Source organism: Lemur catta, chromosome 3 (genome assembly GCF_020740605.2).
Source record: "Lemur catta isolate mLemCat1 chromosome 3, mLemCat1.pri, whole genome shotgun sequence".
In the NCBI taxonomy this organism is placed as follows: domain Eukaryota; kingdom Metazoa; phylum Chordata; class Mammalia; order Primates; family Lemuridae; genus Lemur; species Lemur catta.
Window position 1 is genome coordinate 75,148,812 of NC_059130.1, and position 19,697 is coordinate 75,168,508.

At 38.9% G+C, this 19,697-nt stretch overlaps 2 protein-coding genes across 13 annotated transcripts in view; one reads left to right on the forward strand and one right to left on the reverse strand.

Annotated features, from left to right (window-relative positions):
• MIER1 (MIER1 transcriptional regulator) overlaps window positions 1-13,609 on the reverse strand; it is a 66,304-nt gene extending 52,695 nt beyond the window's left edge. The window contains exons 1-3 of one of the 12 annotated variants that reach the window (XM_045547812.1): window positions 13,421-13,580; window positions 12,267-12,367; window positions 9,445-9,518 (exon numbers count right to left, since the gene is read on the reverse strand). In XM_045547812.1, the coding sequence (XP_045403768.1) occupies window positions 9,445-9,518; window positions 12,267-12,367; window positions 13,421-13,481 (236 nt within the window). In that variant the 5' untranslated portion in view covers window positions 13,482-13,580. Of the gene's footprint in view, window positions 1-4,554; window positions 4,872-4,970; window positions 5,104-5,924; window positions 6,030-7,742; window positions 7,795-7,976; window positions 8,136-9,444; window positions 9,522-12,132; window positions 12,175-12,266; window positions 12,368-12,955; window positions 13,080-13,120; window positions 13,287-13,420 lie in introns of those variants that run through there. The other 11 variants (XM_045547801.1, XM_045547805.1, XM_045547811.1 and 8 more) reach the window with 11 other exon arrangements.
• DNAI4 (dynein axonemal intermediate chain 4) overlaps window positions 13,431-19,697 on the forward strand; it is an 80,848-nt gene continuing 74,581 nt past the window's right edge. Inside the window, exon 1 of the mRNA XM_045547798.1 lies at window positions 13,431-13,844. Within this exon, the coding sequence (XP_045403754.1) occupies window positions 13,798-13,844 (47 nt within the window). The 5' untranslated portion in view covers window positions 13,431-13,797. The remainder of the gene's footprint in view (window positions 13,845-19,697) is intronic.

Sequence of the window (19,697 nt, forward strand, 5' to 3'; positions counted from 1 at the left end):
CTGTCCAAATTATTCAATTGTATTAAGCATGGAATTCTAGATTCCACATGGTGACTCATGTAAAGTTTTTTTGAGGCACACTTTTTCAAAGGTCCTATTTTTTTTCTTTTAAATTCTTACAAGAGAATGATTCTTTCCTTTAGCATTGTACAACAAAAACTGACAGTATCCAGTATTATGTATTTCCAATGTCACACCACTATCATTACTTAAAAGTTATTCTGCCAGAACACAGTCAATACAGTGCTACTTTTTAATTTGGTTCCTCTAATGGGAAGCCGGAGAGTAGGATGACATGAAAAGAGTAATGTAACCACAAAAAGGTTTCTAGATTGCTTAACATCTTTTGGGCAGAGCTACACATTTCTGGCTTAGAATAGAATTAACCACCACACAAATTATTATACAGCAAATCAATAGTTTAAAATATTAATCCATTTGTGTTTTATGCAGTTATACTTTATTTCCCAAGTGTAAGCACGACCCCTGTGCAAAGTTACAGCAATTTGTAACTTTGGGGCCATCTTCATCTGGTCACACACAGTAACTTTATGAATATTCCAATAATTATTCCATTTAGTAGTCTTCTAACAAAAAACAGCTTTCTGATTAAACATTTCATGCTACTGAAGAATAAAAAATACATTTTTACAGACGTTAGATATTAACAGGGACTTTGAATGGCAAATGGTGTCTGTGTACTTCAGTTTGTAAAAGACCTCACCAGCACTAAATGCCAATAAATATCTCACAGACTGTTGTTTTACTGGTAAATAGTTACCATTTTAAAGTTCTGAAAAAGGCCTCAAATACTTTCCTATCATTAAGCTACCAAATGTTTAGAGGACTGGTAGCATTTGTAAGCATGGCTAGCATTGAGCAAAGTATCCAGTATTCAACGATAACATTAATGATCGTATTATGTTAGACAAACTGGAATGTTTCCAGGACTGATTTGAAAGCGTATCTAGATTAGCATAGGGGAGAGAAAGTAGAGATGGTTTGCCTATAGATACATGTTAGTATTTTATGTCCAAAATAAAATTCTATTGTAATCAGCTTGGGGATAGGAGTAACATTAGTCTGTCTGTGTCTGTCTCTCTCTCTCCCCCTCCCGCCCCCCCTCTCTCTTTCTCTCTCTCTCTTTCTTTCTTTTTTTGGAGACAGAGTCTCACTCTGTTGCCCGGGCTACACTGAGTGCCATGGCGTCAGCTTAGCTCACAGCAACCTCAAACTCCTAGGCTTAAGCAATCCTTCTGCCTCAGCCTCCCAAGTAGCTGGGATTACAGGCATGTGTAACCGTGCCCAGCTAATTTTTTCTATATATTTTTAGTTGTCCAGATAGTTTCTTTCTATTTTTAGTAGAGACAGGGTCTCGCTCTTGCTCAGGCTGGTCTTGAACTCCTGACCTCGAGCACTCCTCCTGCCTCGGCCTCCCAGAGTGCTAGGATTATAGGCGTGAGCCACCACGCTCGGCCAAGATTAGTTTCTTGAAAAGTAATTATATCCAATTAAATCAAAGATCAATTTCTAGAAAACTGGCATTTGAAAACAGTTCATACTGTAAACATTACTTATATTATCAAAAATGATTATCTTTCAAGACAAAAATGTGAGTTTAGTGTAATACAGGAGGTTTCAGTGTGCAATGAGAGCAGTTTTTATTTAGGTATGAAAGACAACCGTAGAATCAGCTTACATTTATATAGTGCTAAACATTTTCAAATGCATCTAATTACTTGATCATAACCATAAATCTGGTAATAATACCCATTCCACCCACCTCATTTTATAGATTAGTAAACCCAAGGAGATAAACTGACTAGACCAAGATTCCATGGTAGGTGGTGAAGGCAGATCTGAAGCCTAGAACCTGACTCCTCAGTGTTCCTTCTATGCTTTTTAGAGAAATAACTACGTAAAAATTTTTCTCTTTACCTTCCTCCTCCTTGCCCCTTCCTTTCTCTTTTCTTTTTAAAATGGTTTTTAAAGCATGTTCAAAATGCTTTGAGTACTGCTAGTACTCATCTGTCATGCCAGATTGTTATCTGTCTCTTTAGAAACTGTTATCTCTAATACCCTCCAGGAAAACTTGCAACATCTACCATTAATTACTACAGTAAATTAGAAATGGCGAAGGAGAGAGAAAAAAACTAAAGCTAAACAAGTACTTATTTGTAACAATACCTATTTTTAGAAAAAGCTCAAACTACATAATGTATGCAGTAAAGATCTAAAATTGGGGATTAAAATGTATTTAAAATGCATTCATACATTACTGGTAGGAATATGATTGTTTCAACCATTCTGGAGACCATTTTGCCAACATGAACTTACCCTGCCAACACACTTAAAGTACACCAAGATATAAGTTTAACATTCTGTAGTATAATGTTGTTCATAGCAAAAAGTTGGAAAAAAACTGAAAGTCCACCATTTAACTAGTTAAAAATGATACACAGTTCTCCTAAACAATAGAACACTATGAATACATTACAAAGAATGAAAGGTCTGTGTCTACTGACAGAGGGAAAAAATGCTAAAAAAATATATATATCTATATATAGACATATATAGTTTAAGAAAGTGTAGAAAGTGATAAATTGGGCTGTAATATGTATAAAACTTTTTCCCAAAAGGATTCACAAGAATCTGTTAACACTAGTTATGTCTGGGTCAGGGAGGAGAGCTTTTTGCACGTTATACTTCTTTTTTTTAAGAGACAGAGTCTCCTCTGTCGCCCAGACTGGACTGTAGTGTTGCCTGGTAACAGCTCACTGTAACCTGGAATTCCCAGGCTCAAGCTGTACTTCCACCTCCACCCTTGCAGTGTTTCTCAGGCTGGTCTTGAAACCCTGGCCTCAAGCAATCCTCTTGCCTTGGCCTCCCAAAATGCTGGGATTACAGGCATGAGCCACTATGCCTGGCCTGTTTTTTTTTTTTAGGCTTAAACAACAGAAATTTATTTTCTCACAGTTCTAGAAGTTATAAGTCCCAGATCAAGGTGCTGGCACATTCGGTTTCTGGTGAGGCCTGCAGACAGCTGCCTTCTCCCTGTTTTTTTTCTTCTGTATTCTTGAAGAGAGGGCTACCTTTCTATACTGTTGGGATTTTCTAACCAGTTTCATACACTACTCATTCTTTTTTAAAAAAAAGTCAGTGGGGATTATCTTGTGGAATTATGAGCCATTTCCATTTTCTTCTTCTACTTTTCGATTCTGAGGAAAACCTAGTACTTCCTACTATCTTTTTAAAATCTGTAATTTTGAAAAATCAAGGTTTTTTGGGGGTACATATATATTTATTTTATCTGACGTGGAAAACACCACTACAGATACAGAAAGACACACACACAGAGTATGAATGGGCTAAATCAAATAAAAAAACAAACTCTAGTAACTTTTATACCAAGCCACCCTCACCCATATATTTATATGATTTAGTTGATAAAACTGCTAACAGTTCTATCAAATATTGAATGCCTCAGATTTGAATATTCTCTTTTATATTTTTCTAGAACATGGTGGGAAATGTTCCATACAACAGAAAACTATAATTTGGGAGAGTAAAAGATTAACTGCAAATTACCATTATTTTTACCAAAAAAAGATAGTAAAAACACAAAATAATCATTAAACCTTTTTATTCTAAGAAATCAAAACCTTATTTTCAATGAGTACAACTGTCTGAATGAATTTTTCCCCTCAAATCAATTCCAACACCATTTTTTAAAGTGTTGCCATTACTTAGTTACGTAGACTCTAATTCAGAGATTCTCACAGCAATGGAGATGGGGATAGAAGCCAGGAAGGAGTTAGGGGCCCTACTGCAAGGTGAAAGGTAGAGGGGGTACTGTGCCAAGGGCTAGCCATCCCTCTCCCCCCATACAAAATTAAGTCACTTAATTTAATTTTAATTCCAATTACTACAGGAGTAATAATTTAGAGGATGAACGGTACTATAGAAAATGAGCACTAGGAATTCAGAAGCCTGCATCCCAGTCTTAACTGTGCCCTGACCTAGGACAAATTGCATAATCTCTCTGCTCAGTTTCATTTTCTTTATGAAAAGATTTAGATTTCTTCAAGTTTAGTTCAATTTCCTTCAAGATCTAACTTCTTTACTTTTACTACGAATTGTTAAAAAAATATACTACTAAGGAGTGCTTAGCTAAATGGATATGTTTAACAGTCTCTTCTGAATTTATCTTTTTAAAATCTAGGGACTGTAAGGAAAAACTAATCTCAATTAGCAAAAAAACTTTTTTCGGGAGCTACTTTACTAATTTCATACCTACATACAGATAAGTTATTCTTTTAACTCATAGAATAACACAAACAGAATGGGCCCCAGGCAATGACTAATACTTAACAGTTTAATCATTCAATGAATTTTGAAACTATTTGCAAATCTTTTAAAATATGTAAATACTCAATCTGAACATCAAGTAAGAAATTTCTATTATAGCTGATTACTTTTCATAAAGACATGCTTAAGCTTCAATGGCAGTGTTTTATTTCTGAATCATCTGGAAAACTAATTACTCTTACTTACCAAAATTATCTTAAAATAACACACTTCTTTATCTTTCCCACCAAACCTTTCCCACTCTATCAAGTACTTCACTCTTACTTCCACAGAATTAAGCTTCATAGGACTCTCATGCATTGGTGTCCTTGACTACTATGGATAAAAACCTTAATAGCTCTTAAATATAAATTCTAAAAAAAAATTCAGTTCTAGTGTAGAGAATTATTTAAAGCTTAAATTTCATTGCAGTGAAACAAGTTTTGCTTACAGGAGAAATTAACATTTTGAAGAATAACATTCAACAGGATAACACTTCCTTAACAAACAAAATCCAAATACACTCAAAAAAATGCTAAGTAAGGAGTCTGTTTTTAAAAGAAATAAATAGATGTCATAGGAAATAAAAAGATCATTTTTAGAAGTACTAAAATACTTCAAACCAATACAGAAAAGCAAATCCATGAATTTTTCCTCTTTATATCACAGAAACGTGGTCTAGGTGAAAAGACAGATCTTGTCCTGTGCAGTGTTTTTTTTTTCTTGAGAAGAAAGTCCCTTATGTGTTTACAAACTCTGAAATAAAAGACAAATTGTTAGTTCCCAATGGTCCCTACACCACATTCCTTATAAAACCCAAAGGATCAACTATTTCTTACTTTTTCTTTCTCACTGCCTTCATAAAACTGCAACTACCCTGTAATTCCCTTCCTTTAAGTGACTAGGAGAGCCTCCTTTTAGAAGGTCAGTAAATAATTTTAAGGGATAATAAACTATGAGAAATATCGCCAAAAAGTATTAAGAAAGGAGCATGTGTCATTTCTTCTAAGCACATTGAATACGTTTTAAATGTTACCACAACTGAACCATTAAATGTATACATCCTTCCATGGACTGACTAAGATAATCAGATCAAGTCTGAAAAATTAGTATATTCTATTCACATCTAAAGCAATCTATATTTAAGAATCAAATATTTTTTTGGAAAACAGGGTCAGGGTGATGCTCTTATGTAGAAAGCAATAACAAAAAAACCCAGAAGCTTAATATCCACATTTTTCTCTGGAGACATGCTTGTTCAATAACCTGTTTTTCCCTTCAGATTTATCAAATACATACATAGTGTTGCTTTGCACTTACTGTTATTTCAAAACAAGATATCCTTCAATCCTCAGGTCTATTTGATCAAAAGCACAATAGTTGAACATCTGAATTATTTCAACAGACGCTTTATATTGGCATCATAAAAAACGAACCCACTGAGAGCTCAAAGGCCAAGTAAAAGCACTCTATAAACCAAGCATTTCTCCTTCATCTAATTTTTAAACTACTGGTCTCAAAAATCACCCTAATTACTAAAGCATTGAGACTAGGAAAATTATAAATTAGTTTTTCACCTCTTCATCTGTTTTATATTTTTTTGTAGGACACAGATCAAGAAGGTTCTTCTATTCTTCCCCAAATACATTATAGATAAAACCATTTACAAGTAATTGAAGAATCTAAAAGAGAAATTATTCAAAGATACCAGGTCATTAAATAAATGCACTGAAAACGAAAGTCAGGTTTTTTTCTTCTTGAAATTGAACCATCCATGTGTTCCTACAAAACATGAGAATTCCATTCTCCAAGTAACAAAATATTTAAGAAACTAAAACATACACTAGAAAAAATTTGGAAATGACTAGTGAGTCAAAATACTGTTTTCTCTTTACCTTACACTAGTGTAACTATAATTTCTAGAAAAATAAAAAATGCTAACAGATTCATTTACATATTGTTTTTAGTACATTGGGCAGTAAAATGTATGGATGAGGTTTTTTAAAGCTTACAATAAACTGAGCTGTTTTCTTTCAATAATATCTTGCTTTAGAACATGACTACACAACTTAAAGCTCAACCACTGTGAGCAGCATCACCAAGGAAGAAAATCACATTACCTACATAGCATATTACTGCTTATTTAATGGATATTCACTGAAAACGGGGTCCACTGGAGACTAATTGACAAAATGTATGTAAATTCAGGTACATACAACTCCTTCTCCCCCTTAAATATGAAGGAAAGAAACACTTAAGAACCTCACCAGGATTAAAATCCAGGTACTATATATAGGTCCACTGGAACAAACCCAGTCACATTTAAGTGAAATAGAAAGTACTATGTTCTCCAACTCCTGTACCTTGAAATACAATTCTTTAACCACGACGAGCAAAAGAAATGAAAATAAACATAAGATCTAAATTTAGATGTAAATCAGAAATACTGAATGCTTTCAAAAGACTACTGGCAGCAAATAGTCCTACAGTAAAATCTCTCCTTTCCTGAATGTTTTTGGGTGGCTCTGAAACCATAAAAATGACAACTCATACTAGAGAAATGCGTTATCAGTCCAAAATTTAGAATGGCTTATCTGAACGGAGACATTAACTGTCAAATATATTACCTCGAACTCTAGGGGATAAAGAATACTGAAATTCTTCCACTTTTAAGAAAAAAAAGTAAACAAAACAAAACCAAAAAATCCCCACAAAACTTCCGATGCTTAAAGGTTTAAACTAGAGACAAAAATTTAAATTTCCAGTAGCATCTACTAAGTTCCAATTAATGATAAATCCACAGCGGTTGTTTGCCCGCCTATTTGAGGCCCAAATATGTAAAACGATCTACTATCAAAGAAACGGGCTTTGGGAACTTGTTTACTAGAAAATGAGCAAAAAGAAACAAGAAAAATCTTTTCCAAGGAAAGAAAAATTAAAAGAGAAAGAAGACAAGAATAGGTAGCCTTGACTCGGAAGGTGGGAAAAATGCCTGGAAAGTGAAAGGGGGTGGAAAAGCAACTCAAAGCTTCTACCTTGTGGGGAGAACGAACTGTTTGGAAAAAAGGGGAGACTCCCTCATCCTGGAGGGCGGGATTGCGACTAGCCAGGTTAATTTCTCCCCGCTCGTACCACCCTCAGGAAAATTACAGAGTTAATCAAAGGCCGTCTGCCTTACGTTTTCCCCACCAACACAGACTGGATGTCAGTAGCAAACCGATGGGGGTAACGCGGAAGGGCGCAACAGCATCTCGCTTAGGAAAGGAAGAAACTTCGCAAGAGGAAGCGGCAGCTCCTCTCCTGGCCCCTAGCACCGGCCGGCGAAGTTGCGCCACAGGCACCCCTTCCCCAGCGGGAGCCGCCTCCCCTCGCCCCGCACTACTGCGCAGTACTACCCTTCAAACTGCCCCCGGAGTCCAAGTACGTCTCCGCTTCCTCCTAACCCCCGGACCCATCCCAACTAAGTTCCAGGCAAAGCTCCCGCCCAGAGCGCGGCCTGTTCCGGACAACAGGTGGGCAGTGGCGCCAGCAGGGCTGGGCCTCTCCTGGCCAGGCCCACTCCACTCCTCCCCGGCCAGGGCCCGGGGGCGCCCGGCTCCGGGACAGGGAGGGGGAGCTCGCTCCCTTACCTCCGCCATATTTGCTGTACTGCCGGGTCACATCTCCGCGGCGGCCGCAGCTGGGTCACGGCCAGAACCCGGATGTGAGACTCGGCAACGGGACTCCAGCCGCCGCCGTCTCTGCCGCTCCCGCCGCCGCTGCCTCGGCGGGAACGCGCAGGAGCCGCCCGAGCGCGCCCACCACACCCCACTCCGCCCCCTCGCGGCGCCCCGGCTGGGCTGGACTGGAGGGAAAAGGCCAGCGAGCACGCGCGGGAGCAAAGGCGCGCGCGCGCGCGCGCGCGGCCCCGCAGCCGGCCCTCCCCGGGAGGAGCGCGGAGGGGGCGGAGTCAAGGTGGGTGTGGGGGGAGGTGGGCATCCCCGCGAGGGGCGACTCTCGCGCCCCAGCTAATCCGCGACTCGAGCCCTCGGGGAGGGGGACTAGGGAGCAGAGAGGTCAAGGAACAGTGCCCAAGGGGCCATGTCCAGCACTTACATAGCAGCGGAAAAATACGTAATATTTTACATGTCTGTCATTTTTTGAAGTGCATTTGCTGGAAAACGGATGTTGCTCTGATGCAACAGCGGTAAGAACTGCGCTTTGAAAGCGGTTATCCCTTGACAGATATTTCTCTCAGGGTTGATTCCCTACAGGAAATGTAAAATCTTATATCCCGAAATCTTTAGAGAGGCCAGAGCAAAGATTAAGGAAAGGGATTATAATAGCTAGTCTGCCATCCTCATATGTCATTTGCTTTTTCTCATACATTTTGTGTGATGCCATTAGCAGCACAGTTGTGCAACGGTTAACATTTTGCACAATTAGACAAAATGTAAAAATGTGAAATACTGAAAATCTGCTCTTTGATGGATATAAATAATCTCCTACTAAACTGCATGGAGGGAGAACCTACTTATTTGCAATGCCTGAAATGCCTATAATTTGAAAGTTTATTTTAATGTATTGGCCTAGAGCTGCCAATTGGCCTTGATGCCAATTCTAATGATTGCCAGAGCCAATGATTTCAAAGTAACGTATATCACTTCCATTACTAAGGCAGATACTAATAATACAAAGGTGATATTAAAATGGCCACTAACACATTTTACTAAACCAGGAGCTAGTTATTTCAAAAGACTGGGATTTTTTCAAATCTTCAAGGGTTCCTCTTAGCGCAGTTTCAAAAGTGACTACGAAAATCAACCAGTTAAACATAAAAATTATTCATTCCCTCCAAATAATGTGAGCCATTGCTACAATATATTGCATAAATGTATACATAAGCAATTTTTCTTAAAGTTCATACTTAAATTATAATGCAATATAGGGGAGGCTGTTTTCTTAAATTGTTTGTATTCCCTTAAAATTCTAGACTCTACCAAGCATTTTCCTATTTCCAAAGATTCAACATTAACTTGGAACTGTTATGTCTAATAATAATTTGTGCATGAATAAACTGCATTTATATGAAGTAGCTGCTAAGTGAAAGGACATTACCTGGTAATTTGACAGGAAAAGAGTCCACAGACAGTCTGTAAACCAATTAAACATAAACATCTGATGCACATTTTCTACTGAAAGAAAAGCAAGGGAAAGAAGAGAAAGGAAAACTTTAAGGTTCCCAAATCTACAACAATTTTTACCATTAACTGTACTGTACAGTATTTTCATTTTATATTTTAGAAAACTTATGTAAAAGTTTTTTTCAAGATTCCTTGGGGGAATAAATACCTTAACATAGGTATATAGTTTCTAAAAGTTATCCTATTGAATTATGTTAATCTTTTGGACTTGAAATAATGACTTTCTACAAATGTCAGTTCATATCCAAATAGTTTTCACTTGATACTCTTGATGAAAAGAGCTGAAGGCAAAGAACAATGGATGTACATGGACCTAAGGTGGGTACAGATAAAAACAATAAGGGACCTAGATGTAGAAACTCAGGCTTTATACCATGGAGATGAAGGAGGATTTTTCCATTAAAACACGAAAGCTAATTTATGAAATTTAGTTGGCTACCAAAAGGAAAATTTAAGTTTTATAATACAAAGTTCAGGAATAACTTGCTGCCTTAAGTGCACTGAATCTTTGATTCTTCAGTTAAACCACCAACAAAAATCCCAACTGTGATCAAGGGCAGGAGATCATGGTCCCTTAAGCTACTGAATGAATTCCGAAATCATCAGGAAAATTGAGGTCTGAGACATTTTTGAATGGGTATCCATCTTACTGTTAAATGACTTTTAAGTTTGTTAATATTGCATGTCAATATTACTAGCTTTAAATGGCTTTGAAAGAAAACAAATTCCCTCTACATTTTTCCTTTCCCCTTCTTTATAAATGTGAGTTCAGTTGGGTTTTTAGGTTCAGATATTCTGAAGGGAAAGAGTAACAGTTCTAATACTGTAATACATAGGTAAATTACTGCTGAATTAAGTATACTTTCAGTTTCCTTAAAATTTGAGGAGCCACCTTAAGGAATGTAGTCTTTCTCAAAACTCTTGCTTACCCTCTTCAGTATCAAATGTGTAAAAATCAACTATTCATTAGTCAGAGGATATTAGTGTTGAATGGGAGGTCTTTAGTCAATTCTCTACTCTGTCAGGATAAGAATTATGCCCTCATTATGCTCCTACTACCAGGCTTTTCTACCTATGTTTAAACACCTCGAATGACTCACAATATCTTATAAAGAGGCTGCTTTTTAAAAACACATGCTCAAATGCTTTGAACATTCTTCCCTTTATTAAGCCAGTATCTACACTTCCTTGTTATTTCCATCCATTACCCTTAGTTCTTCAGCACTTTGGATTAATTCAACAGATACCTTCTTTGTATCCAAATACAAACAGTCAATATTTATACTTGGTTTAACAAAAAAATATCTTTAAAGTCTACTGATACTAGAAGAGTTGAAAACAGGACATGACAGAGCTAAAGGAATGAGAAAATTCACCATTTACTATGACCTGTTTAAATTATTGTACTTTGTTATTTATTAATGTGGTATCCAAAACAGCAGTTTTGTTAGAATTGTGTAATAAAATGTTTAAAGTTAAACTAAAAATTATGGTTAATATCAATTTTATAGGTTTCATGGTTAATGTCCTAAAACAAAAAAATCACTATACAAAGCCTGAATAAATGCCTCTTTAGCTCCTATTCCCCACCTAAAGGCTTCCTTATTTTCAGGCAAACCAACATTAATTTTTACCACATTAAGCTACTCAAAACTGCTATTATGTTGAGAAATTATTTTTAAACAATCTACTGAATCCTCCATTCAAAAGTTATTAAACAATTCTATACAGGCTATAAGGCAGGTACACACAAACATGCACACAAACACGCACACGCACACACACACAAGAACCCCTCCAGAGTTATTTTACCATTAACAAAAGCATTTAGGGTCACGATTTTACTTAAATCAGTACTTTAAACTAACCAATAAATAAACTTCTTTGACAATTTACATATACCTAAGAAATATAACCTTTTATTCCATACCAATTCAAACACAAGCAATATATATCTATACTATATCAATTTATCTGTTATGCAACTCAAAAAAGTACCTCTCAAAATGCACCAGGAAAATACTGTATTTGTAACAATTTAGACTCGGGGGCTGGTTGACTGAAATAGATTAATACAACACATCCAAAACCCTAAAAACGAATTCTATATCTAACAATTTTCAGGGTCATGAGTCCCTTTTGAGATTATTTTGTAAACTATTTTCTAAAAATTTTTATTTAAAAGTGACAGACTACACCTTATCTTCATGATGAGGAGGTAAAAATTTATGAATAATTACTAATGCAATTGAAAATATCTAAATACCAAAAAACTTAACCTATTTTTTAATAACATTTTAGATAATTGAGTTTACCTTTAACTTTAGTATGCAGAATGCAGGTTGGAAAGCAATAATGCATTACATTTGGAAGCCTCACATCTATGCAACAATCAGCATCATCTTTTTGTTAGTTTGATTTTTATTATTAATGCCACCCTAAAACATTTATATAGCCTTTTGGTTCTTCAAAGAATAGTTTTGGTTTTTATTTTCATCCTTTTTACATAGAGTTTTATCCAGTGGCCCCACCATTTTATCAGAATATTACAAACTGATATGTTTATGGTTCTTACATTATTGACATGTTATTTTTATCTCACCCAAATTCTGGAAATTATTGGCCCATCAGCAGTTCTCAAACACTGGAACATATAAGAAGAGTAATATAATATTTATATTACTTGAGGGAGTTTGGATTTTCCCTCCCTTAATCTCCAAGTGTGCCCCTGCCTACCAGCATCACATCCGTCTTGTCTGCATTGAACCTCAACCAGTTGGTTCTTAACCACGTCCGAAACTCAGCCAGGCACTGGGAGAATCGAGCGACCACACCATCTGGATCAAAGGGAAAGACAGCCTCAGTAGCAAGGAGACAAACGACGATACCACAAGCTCACTATTCACGCAGTTTCACATCTTTAAAGATGGCCAGGAATTAGGACAAGCATCCCTTGACAATTTTAGAAAAACATTAATGAGCCTTGAGTCATGCAATTTGTAACCGATGGTAAAGGAATAAGAGCGACCCAATAAATAGGCCGCCTCATTCCACCCATGAGTGAAGAAGGGTCGGTCAACTGCAGGTCATCTTGGCTAAGCAGCCTCAGTAGCCAGGCTGATCTTGTAATTGCATAAGTTTTTCTGCAGAATTACAGCTTTAGCGTTGTAGGAAGCTTTAAATAGGGAAAACTGAAGCCCAGAGAGGGTTAGTAGCTCGCTCAAGGTCACACAGCATGCGAGGACCAGAGATGGGCTCCAGGCCAGGGACCTATGCATCACAAGCTGAAAGAACAAGGCCATTCAAAGAGGGGCAGGCATCTGTCCCAGGAGGACGTCGTTCCCTCACAGTAATGCCTTCTTCGGGTCTCTCTTCCCTCCCTCACTCCCTCCGAAAAGCGCAGGTTGACCCAGGACCCTGCTCACCACAGGGGCTGCAGTGCAAGCAGGAGCATCCCCGGGACTGGGACACAACTGAGAGAAATACAGGGGGTAAGAGGCGGAGCCACGGGGGGGTTGGTCATCTTAGCCCCACCCCGACCGGGATCAGGGGCAGACAGGAGGGGCGAAAGCAAACGGGGCGAGGCGAACTCACTCCGCAGCAGACTCCCAGCGCGCCACCGCCACCGAGAAGGCAAAAAGAGGGGGTTAGGAGCGAGTGGGCGGCGGCGGGGAGTTGCGCATGCGCCTTCGGCGGCCGGCGCCGCTAGGCGAGGGGAGGGAGCCGGGCGCGTTCTCTCTGGCAGCCCCTCCCCGGAAGTTAAAGGTCTTCCGGGCGGTGCTGTAAGGTGGGGGAGGGGAAGGAGAGAAAGGAGATTGAGGGCATCTCAGAAGCCCCTCATCCCTAACAGGAATAGAAAGGGAGGGAGGGTTTGTGGAGGCTGCACTTACAGCCGCTGCCGCTGCCGCCACCTTCCCTGCTGCCGCCGCCGCCTGAAGAAGCCCCATCCATTCGCCTGCAGCCCGGAGACTCAGAGCCTGGGAGGGGCCTGGGGCCCGGGCCGCCCGCCTCCTTCTTCGAGTCGTCGTCCGGAGCTTCCTCCTGCTCCACCAACCCTCTGCCCTCCCCTCCGCCTCCGCCCTCCTCCTCGGCCTCATGGCGCCAGCCAACCGCGCGGCCGCTTGTTGAGCCGGGGCTCCACCGTCTCCATGACGCCCGGCAAACATTCCCGAGCCTGAGCTCGAGCCGCTAACGCCGGTAGTTGGGGTACAGGGACTCCAGAAACTGAGGAAAGGGGTGGTGGACCACTCCGCAGCCAGTCGCCACCATGCCAGTCTCTCCAGGAAACAGTCGCAAGCAGCAGAACTTGGGGTTGTAAGTTCCAGCGCTAAAACCGTCGTAGTCCATCCCTGGGGTTCCCAGATTTGGCAAAGGGTTACCTTATTGCATCTGGGTTCGGTCTGCAGCCCTCGAAGCTCCCAGGCAGCAGTGGCTCCTTCTTCGGCCTAGTACAGCCTTTTTCCTGTTTTTTGTTTTGGTTTGGTTTTTGTTTTTTTTAGAGACGAGGTCTCTCTATGTTATCCAGGCTGGACCCTAACTCTTGGGCCCAAGGGATCCTCCACCGCAGCTTCCCACGTAGCTGGCATGACAGGCGCATGCCACCGCGTTGGCGGCCCAGTACAGCCTATTGAAAACCTCTACTGCTGTAGTGCCAGGTCTTTGCTCTGAAAACACCTGGTTTGTTTAGAACCACCCTTTTGCTAGCACTTCTAGGTTTTTTTCGATTTGTAGTTTCTCAGGCTTTATGCCTTCATGTTGTGCCCAAATACTCAGGCACCTCACCCTCTGTGACCCACTAGTCCGTACATTACTGTGGTCCATAGTAGAGGTTTTTCTCTGCCAGCTCCTCATACCATCCTCCCTTAAAACTCATTCCTGCTTACAATAATGTACTGTTAGGCAGCAGTTGAACAAGACTGGAGAAAAGCACACAGCTCTGCGGACTTGCCTCACTTATAACTTGAAATGGTTCCTTAGTGCTATCCGCTAAGTTTCACTAAATTCCACTAAAATTCGTTAATTCGTTTGCTTTCCCACACTTCCAGATCACTTTTGTTCTCTCTTCTCATACCAACATCTCTCCTCTCCTCTCCAGTCTCCTCCAGCTCTGCCAGTCTTTCTTCAGTGGAACTTGTTGAAAGTTCTTGGGGGAGAACTTTGCATTCTTTCTTGAGTATGGTACTCAGGCTTTTGTGCATTCTACAACTCCATCAAAACAGCTTTTATTAAAGTCAGTAATAACTGTGCAGCCAACTGCAATAGCCAATTCACAGTTTCATTCTTAACTGACCTACGAGCAACCTGGTAGGTCACTTCTAGACTTCTATCACTTCTAGACTTTTGAAACACTTAATTTGGTTTCTGGGACACCACTCTTTCCTAGTTCTCCCCTTGGTTCATGGCTATTCTCTTTCACTATTTTGCTGGTACTTTCTCATCTCTTCCATAATTACAGTGATACATCTGAAGGTATATCTTCTCAGAAATACCTAGTTAGGCAATTTTGTTACTATGTGAACATCATAGAGTGTATTTGCACAAAGCTAGATGGTATAGCCTGCTACACACCTAGGCTATATGATATAGTCTATTGCTCCTAGGCTACAAACCTGTACAGCATCTTACCATACTGAGTACTGGAGGCAGTTGTAACACAATGACAAGTATTTGTGTATCTAAACATAGAAAAGGTAATACCTTGTGCTTCAACTTTGTGACTGCTATAATGTTTTGTCACAAGGCAATAGGAATTTTTCAGCTCCGTTGTAATCTTATAGGGCCATCATCATATATGTGGTTCCTTGTTGACGGAAACATCGTTATGCAGCCCACTAATATACAGGAGTGTCACTGGGTCAGTCTTTAAACCTGTTCTCTTCATTATTGTCTTATGTCCTTAAAAATCACCTATAACAATGATTCACACATTTTTATCTTTAGCCAAGACCTCTCCCAAGAAAACAAACTTAAAAAAACAAAAAACACCTGCATTTAAAAGTTAATAGACATCTCAAAATTTATGACCAAAACCAAATATATTTCTTCTTTTCTAATTAACTCTGCAGTCTTTCCCATTTTAGCAAATAGCAAATTGTACTCTTCCAGTTACTCAGGTAAGAAACCTTCAAGTTACCCTTGCCTTTTCTCTTGTACCCCCCTCCATAAGCAAATTCTACCATTTCTTCCTGCACAAAATAAACCTAGACTACCACTCCAATGTAAGTCACAGCATTGCATTGCGGTAGCCACCTAAATAGTCTCCTTGTCAACATTTTCCACATAGTAGTCAGTGTGGCTCCTCTGCTCAAAACCCTCCTAAAGTTTTCCCTGTTTCACTCAGTAAAAGCTCACATCCCTACAGAGCCCCACAGAATCTCACTTTGGTCTCTTCCCTTTGGCTAGTTATACTCCATATTGTTACACAACTATCCTATATTCCCACTTTGGGGCCTATGCATTTGCCACTCTTTGGAATATTGTGCCCCCAGATAATCTGATTCATTTCCTTCAGATGTCACCATATGAAAGAGTTCTCTATCACCCTACATAAAATAATAATACATCCTCTTTCAGCACTTCAGTCCCTCGCCTTTCCTTTATTTTTGCATAAAATTTATTCCTAAATGTATTTATACCTGTGTATTAGTCCATCTTCACCTAAGGAATAGTACTCCACAAGGGCAGAGATTTTTGTGTTGTTCACTGCTATATCCACTATTGCCTAGAATAAAGAAGGTGCTAAGTAAACATTTGTTGAATGAATGAATATGTACTTCAGGAACATTGGTTACTGCTCATCTTGTCTGGTTTTTGTTTTTGCCTTCAGGTATGGAAATCTCAGTGTAAAATTAAATTGGATTTGTGAAAATTAAAAAATATAAGTCATACAACTCTTGACAGTAACTGAGAGAGTGTTAGAAAAACACCTTTGGGAATTTCTTAAATATTGACAAATTCACAGTAGAGTATCTATTAAGGAAAGGATGGGGTGGGAGATAGAAAGTAATATAACCTTCACTTTGTGAGGTAGCCATGTTATCTAATTAAAACAAAATTTCACAGACACTAAAATTTACAACCTATTCATTTGAACTAATATGTTATTTCTCATCTTCTTCCTTTTAGGACCTAATCCTGATCTTGGAAAGGATCTCATGAAGCAAATATTTATCAGTTGTTTACTTCCTCACTGCAGTTTTTCCTGTATTAGATCTTTCTCTTTGGCTTAACAATATTGGACAAGTCTCTCATTGTGGCAGAAACAACCATTGACTCTTTCTTCAACCGTTTTGTCCCATTTTTCTGTCCTTTTTGTTTATTTAATTCCCTACATGTTCACATTTCCTTTTGATTCTTAAAGTTTTCATCTCTCCTTGTATTACCTACTTGTTCTTGCATGTTATCTACTTTTTCCATTAGAGCCCTTAGCATGTTAATCATAATTATTTTAAATTCATTGTCTTAAAATTCCAAAATCTCTGCCATATCTGAGTCTGGTCCTGATGCTTGTGTTATCTCTTCACACTTTGTTTTTTGCCTTTTGATATGCCTTATAATTTTTGGTTGAAAACTGAGCATACTGTATCAGGTAACATGAACTGAATGGGCCTTTAGTGTGAGATTTTGTGTTTGTATGGCTAGTAATTAGGCTGTGTTTACCGTTTGTTGTAGCTATCTATAAGTGTATAAGGCTTCAGTTTCCTCTAGTGTTCTTGTTTTTTGTCTCTTCTATATTTTAGGTTTCCCTGGGGACTTTCTCTTACATCGTCAGCTTTGCAGTTTTTTTAGTTGTAATCCCCTGTTATACAGGAGCCCTGTTTATATGGGGTATATAAGATGTAGGGGGAGGGAAAGTGTTTTATAATCCTATGATTATGTCTTAGTCTTTTAATGGTCCTTTGTCCCTGGGGTGTGACTTTCATAAATGCTTCTCAGACTATTTTTTCTCCTTAGGTGAGACAAGATGGGTAGAGGGGAGCCAGAGTTGGGTATTTCCTTTCCCCACATCAGGCTCTGGTAAAACCCAAGTTGGTTAGGCTCTGGTAAAATAGCTTTCTGTGAGGACAGGCCTTTGTTAAGGAGAACAGAACATTCTAGGTATATTTCAGAATGCTTACTTCCTATCCACCTGCGGTAACCCCGAGGAAGCTTTTCTCTCATCTTCATCCTGAGAACCTAGTGGACTCATGGATGTAAAACTCATGAAAGTGTGAGGGCCCCAAAAGTTTTTTCTTTCCCAACCTAGTCTACACTCAGTCTTCAGCAATTAGTTCATTGTCCTTTTAAGTTGCTGTCTACATGGCAGTTTCTGCTCCCTGTAAGCTATGATTCTCTGTTTTCACCTTGTCTCTCCAATTTTCAGGTAGTCATTTGCCCAGGGTAGATCTGAATTCTCTGATAGACCTAAGAAGAGCTGTTGATTTTCAGTTTATTCAGCTTTTTTCTTTTTGGAAGGGCAAAAATGATGACTTTTAAGATCTTTACATGTTATACTAGAAACCAGAAATTTCTCTGTTCACTTTTTAACCCTTGTAATGTTATCTCCATTGCTGTTTAGAAATTACTAAAGGGTCTATAATGAGTAACCTAAAAGTTTCAAAAGTCATGAGATTCAATGGGCTTTCTTACCTTCCTATCTTTCTACAGCATTTGACAACATTGATTTTCCCTTCCTTCAGATTTTTCTCAATTTTCTTAACCCTGAACTTTATTAATTTGCTCATTACCAGCCTGTTTTCTGGTTCCGCTTCTTTTCTGCCTTCAGTTTCTCTCCTTGGCCATAATACCTTCTCTTTGTTTCTTCAGGCTTTTATTTTGGGACTTAGTTCATTTATTATTATCTCCATGCAAAGATTCTCAAATCTGATTCTCCAGCTCTCACTTCTGTCCCCTGAAATTCACTTTACTCTTGCATTTTCAACCGCTACCAAACAGCTCCATCTAGATACCATTCTGATATCTAAAATTGAACATGTCTACAATTTAACTTCTTATTGTGTTTTAGAAGCAAAAACTATTTTAGTTATTACCCTAACTCTATAAGGCAAGTAGGATAATTAACCTCAATTTACAAATAATAAAAGAAGAGATTAAGAAACTTGCCCAGGAGTACATAGCCTATGAGTTATTGGATGATTGTGGGTATTTAACTTAAATTGACCTTTTTGAGTTTTTCTCATTTGTAAAACATGGTCATAATATATATATATCTCCCAAGTTATTATAAGGATTAAATTAGAAAATATGGGTGGAAGTTCTTTGGAATTTAAATTTTGTGTCATTAAAGTTACTAAGTCCTATGATTTCTATATCTGCTGTGTTTTAGGGACATTCAGAATATGTTTTAATCAGGTATGATAAGACATGTAGGTATGGAAATCAGTATCATGAAGGAAGTAGTTCGTTTTTTTTCTTAATGCCTACAGATTCGTAGAAACAGGAGTCATGTCTTGCCAGGCTACACAGGCTACCTACATGGAGAAGCCCCCAGGTCAGTCAGGAGGCAGAGAGAGTTGAGGGGGAAAACCTGGACAAGAGCCTTCATTGTGATTTCTGTGGAGAGGAATGGACTAAGCAGTAAGCAGGTTTAGGATGGGCTAGTTTGAATAATTTTAGTGGGTTCTGAGTCTTAGAGGCTGTCTTTAGTTGTGTGGTGTCTGTCCCTCAGGTAATTGAGGCAGGTGGATATTGGCCTGGATTCTGAGAGCTTGGTGGGAGCTGAATAAAAGAGGCGGTTAGAGTTATGGTCTCTAAATTGGTTGATTTGCATATGAAAGGTGTGCCTGCAGGTTAGACTAGTCATTAACTCTCTAGCTAGGCAACAGAGTGAGACCCTGTCTCAAAAAAATAATAATAAAGCAATCCATTGTGGTGGTTACATGGAGCATAGACTTCAGGTGATGAAGATTAAGTAGGAAGATGAGTTGAAAGGCTACTGTAGTAATCCAAAAGAGGATACATTTTGGACCAGGGTGGTGGCAACAGGGGTGGGGACAAATGGGTGGATTCTAGATAAATTTTGAAAAATTTTTTCCTTAGCAACTGCAAGAATAGAGTTGCCTTTAACAAAAATGAAGAAGACTGCAAGAGGAGTAGATTTGCTGGACAGGGTGAGAGTGAGGTGGTGGTAGTGTAGGTTAATGTCAGGAACTTAGTTTTGGACATGCT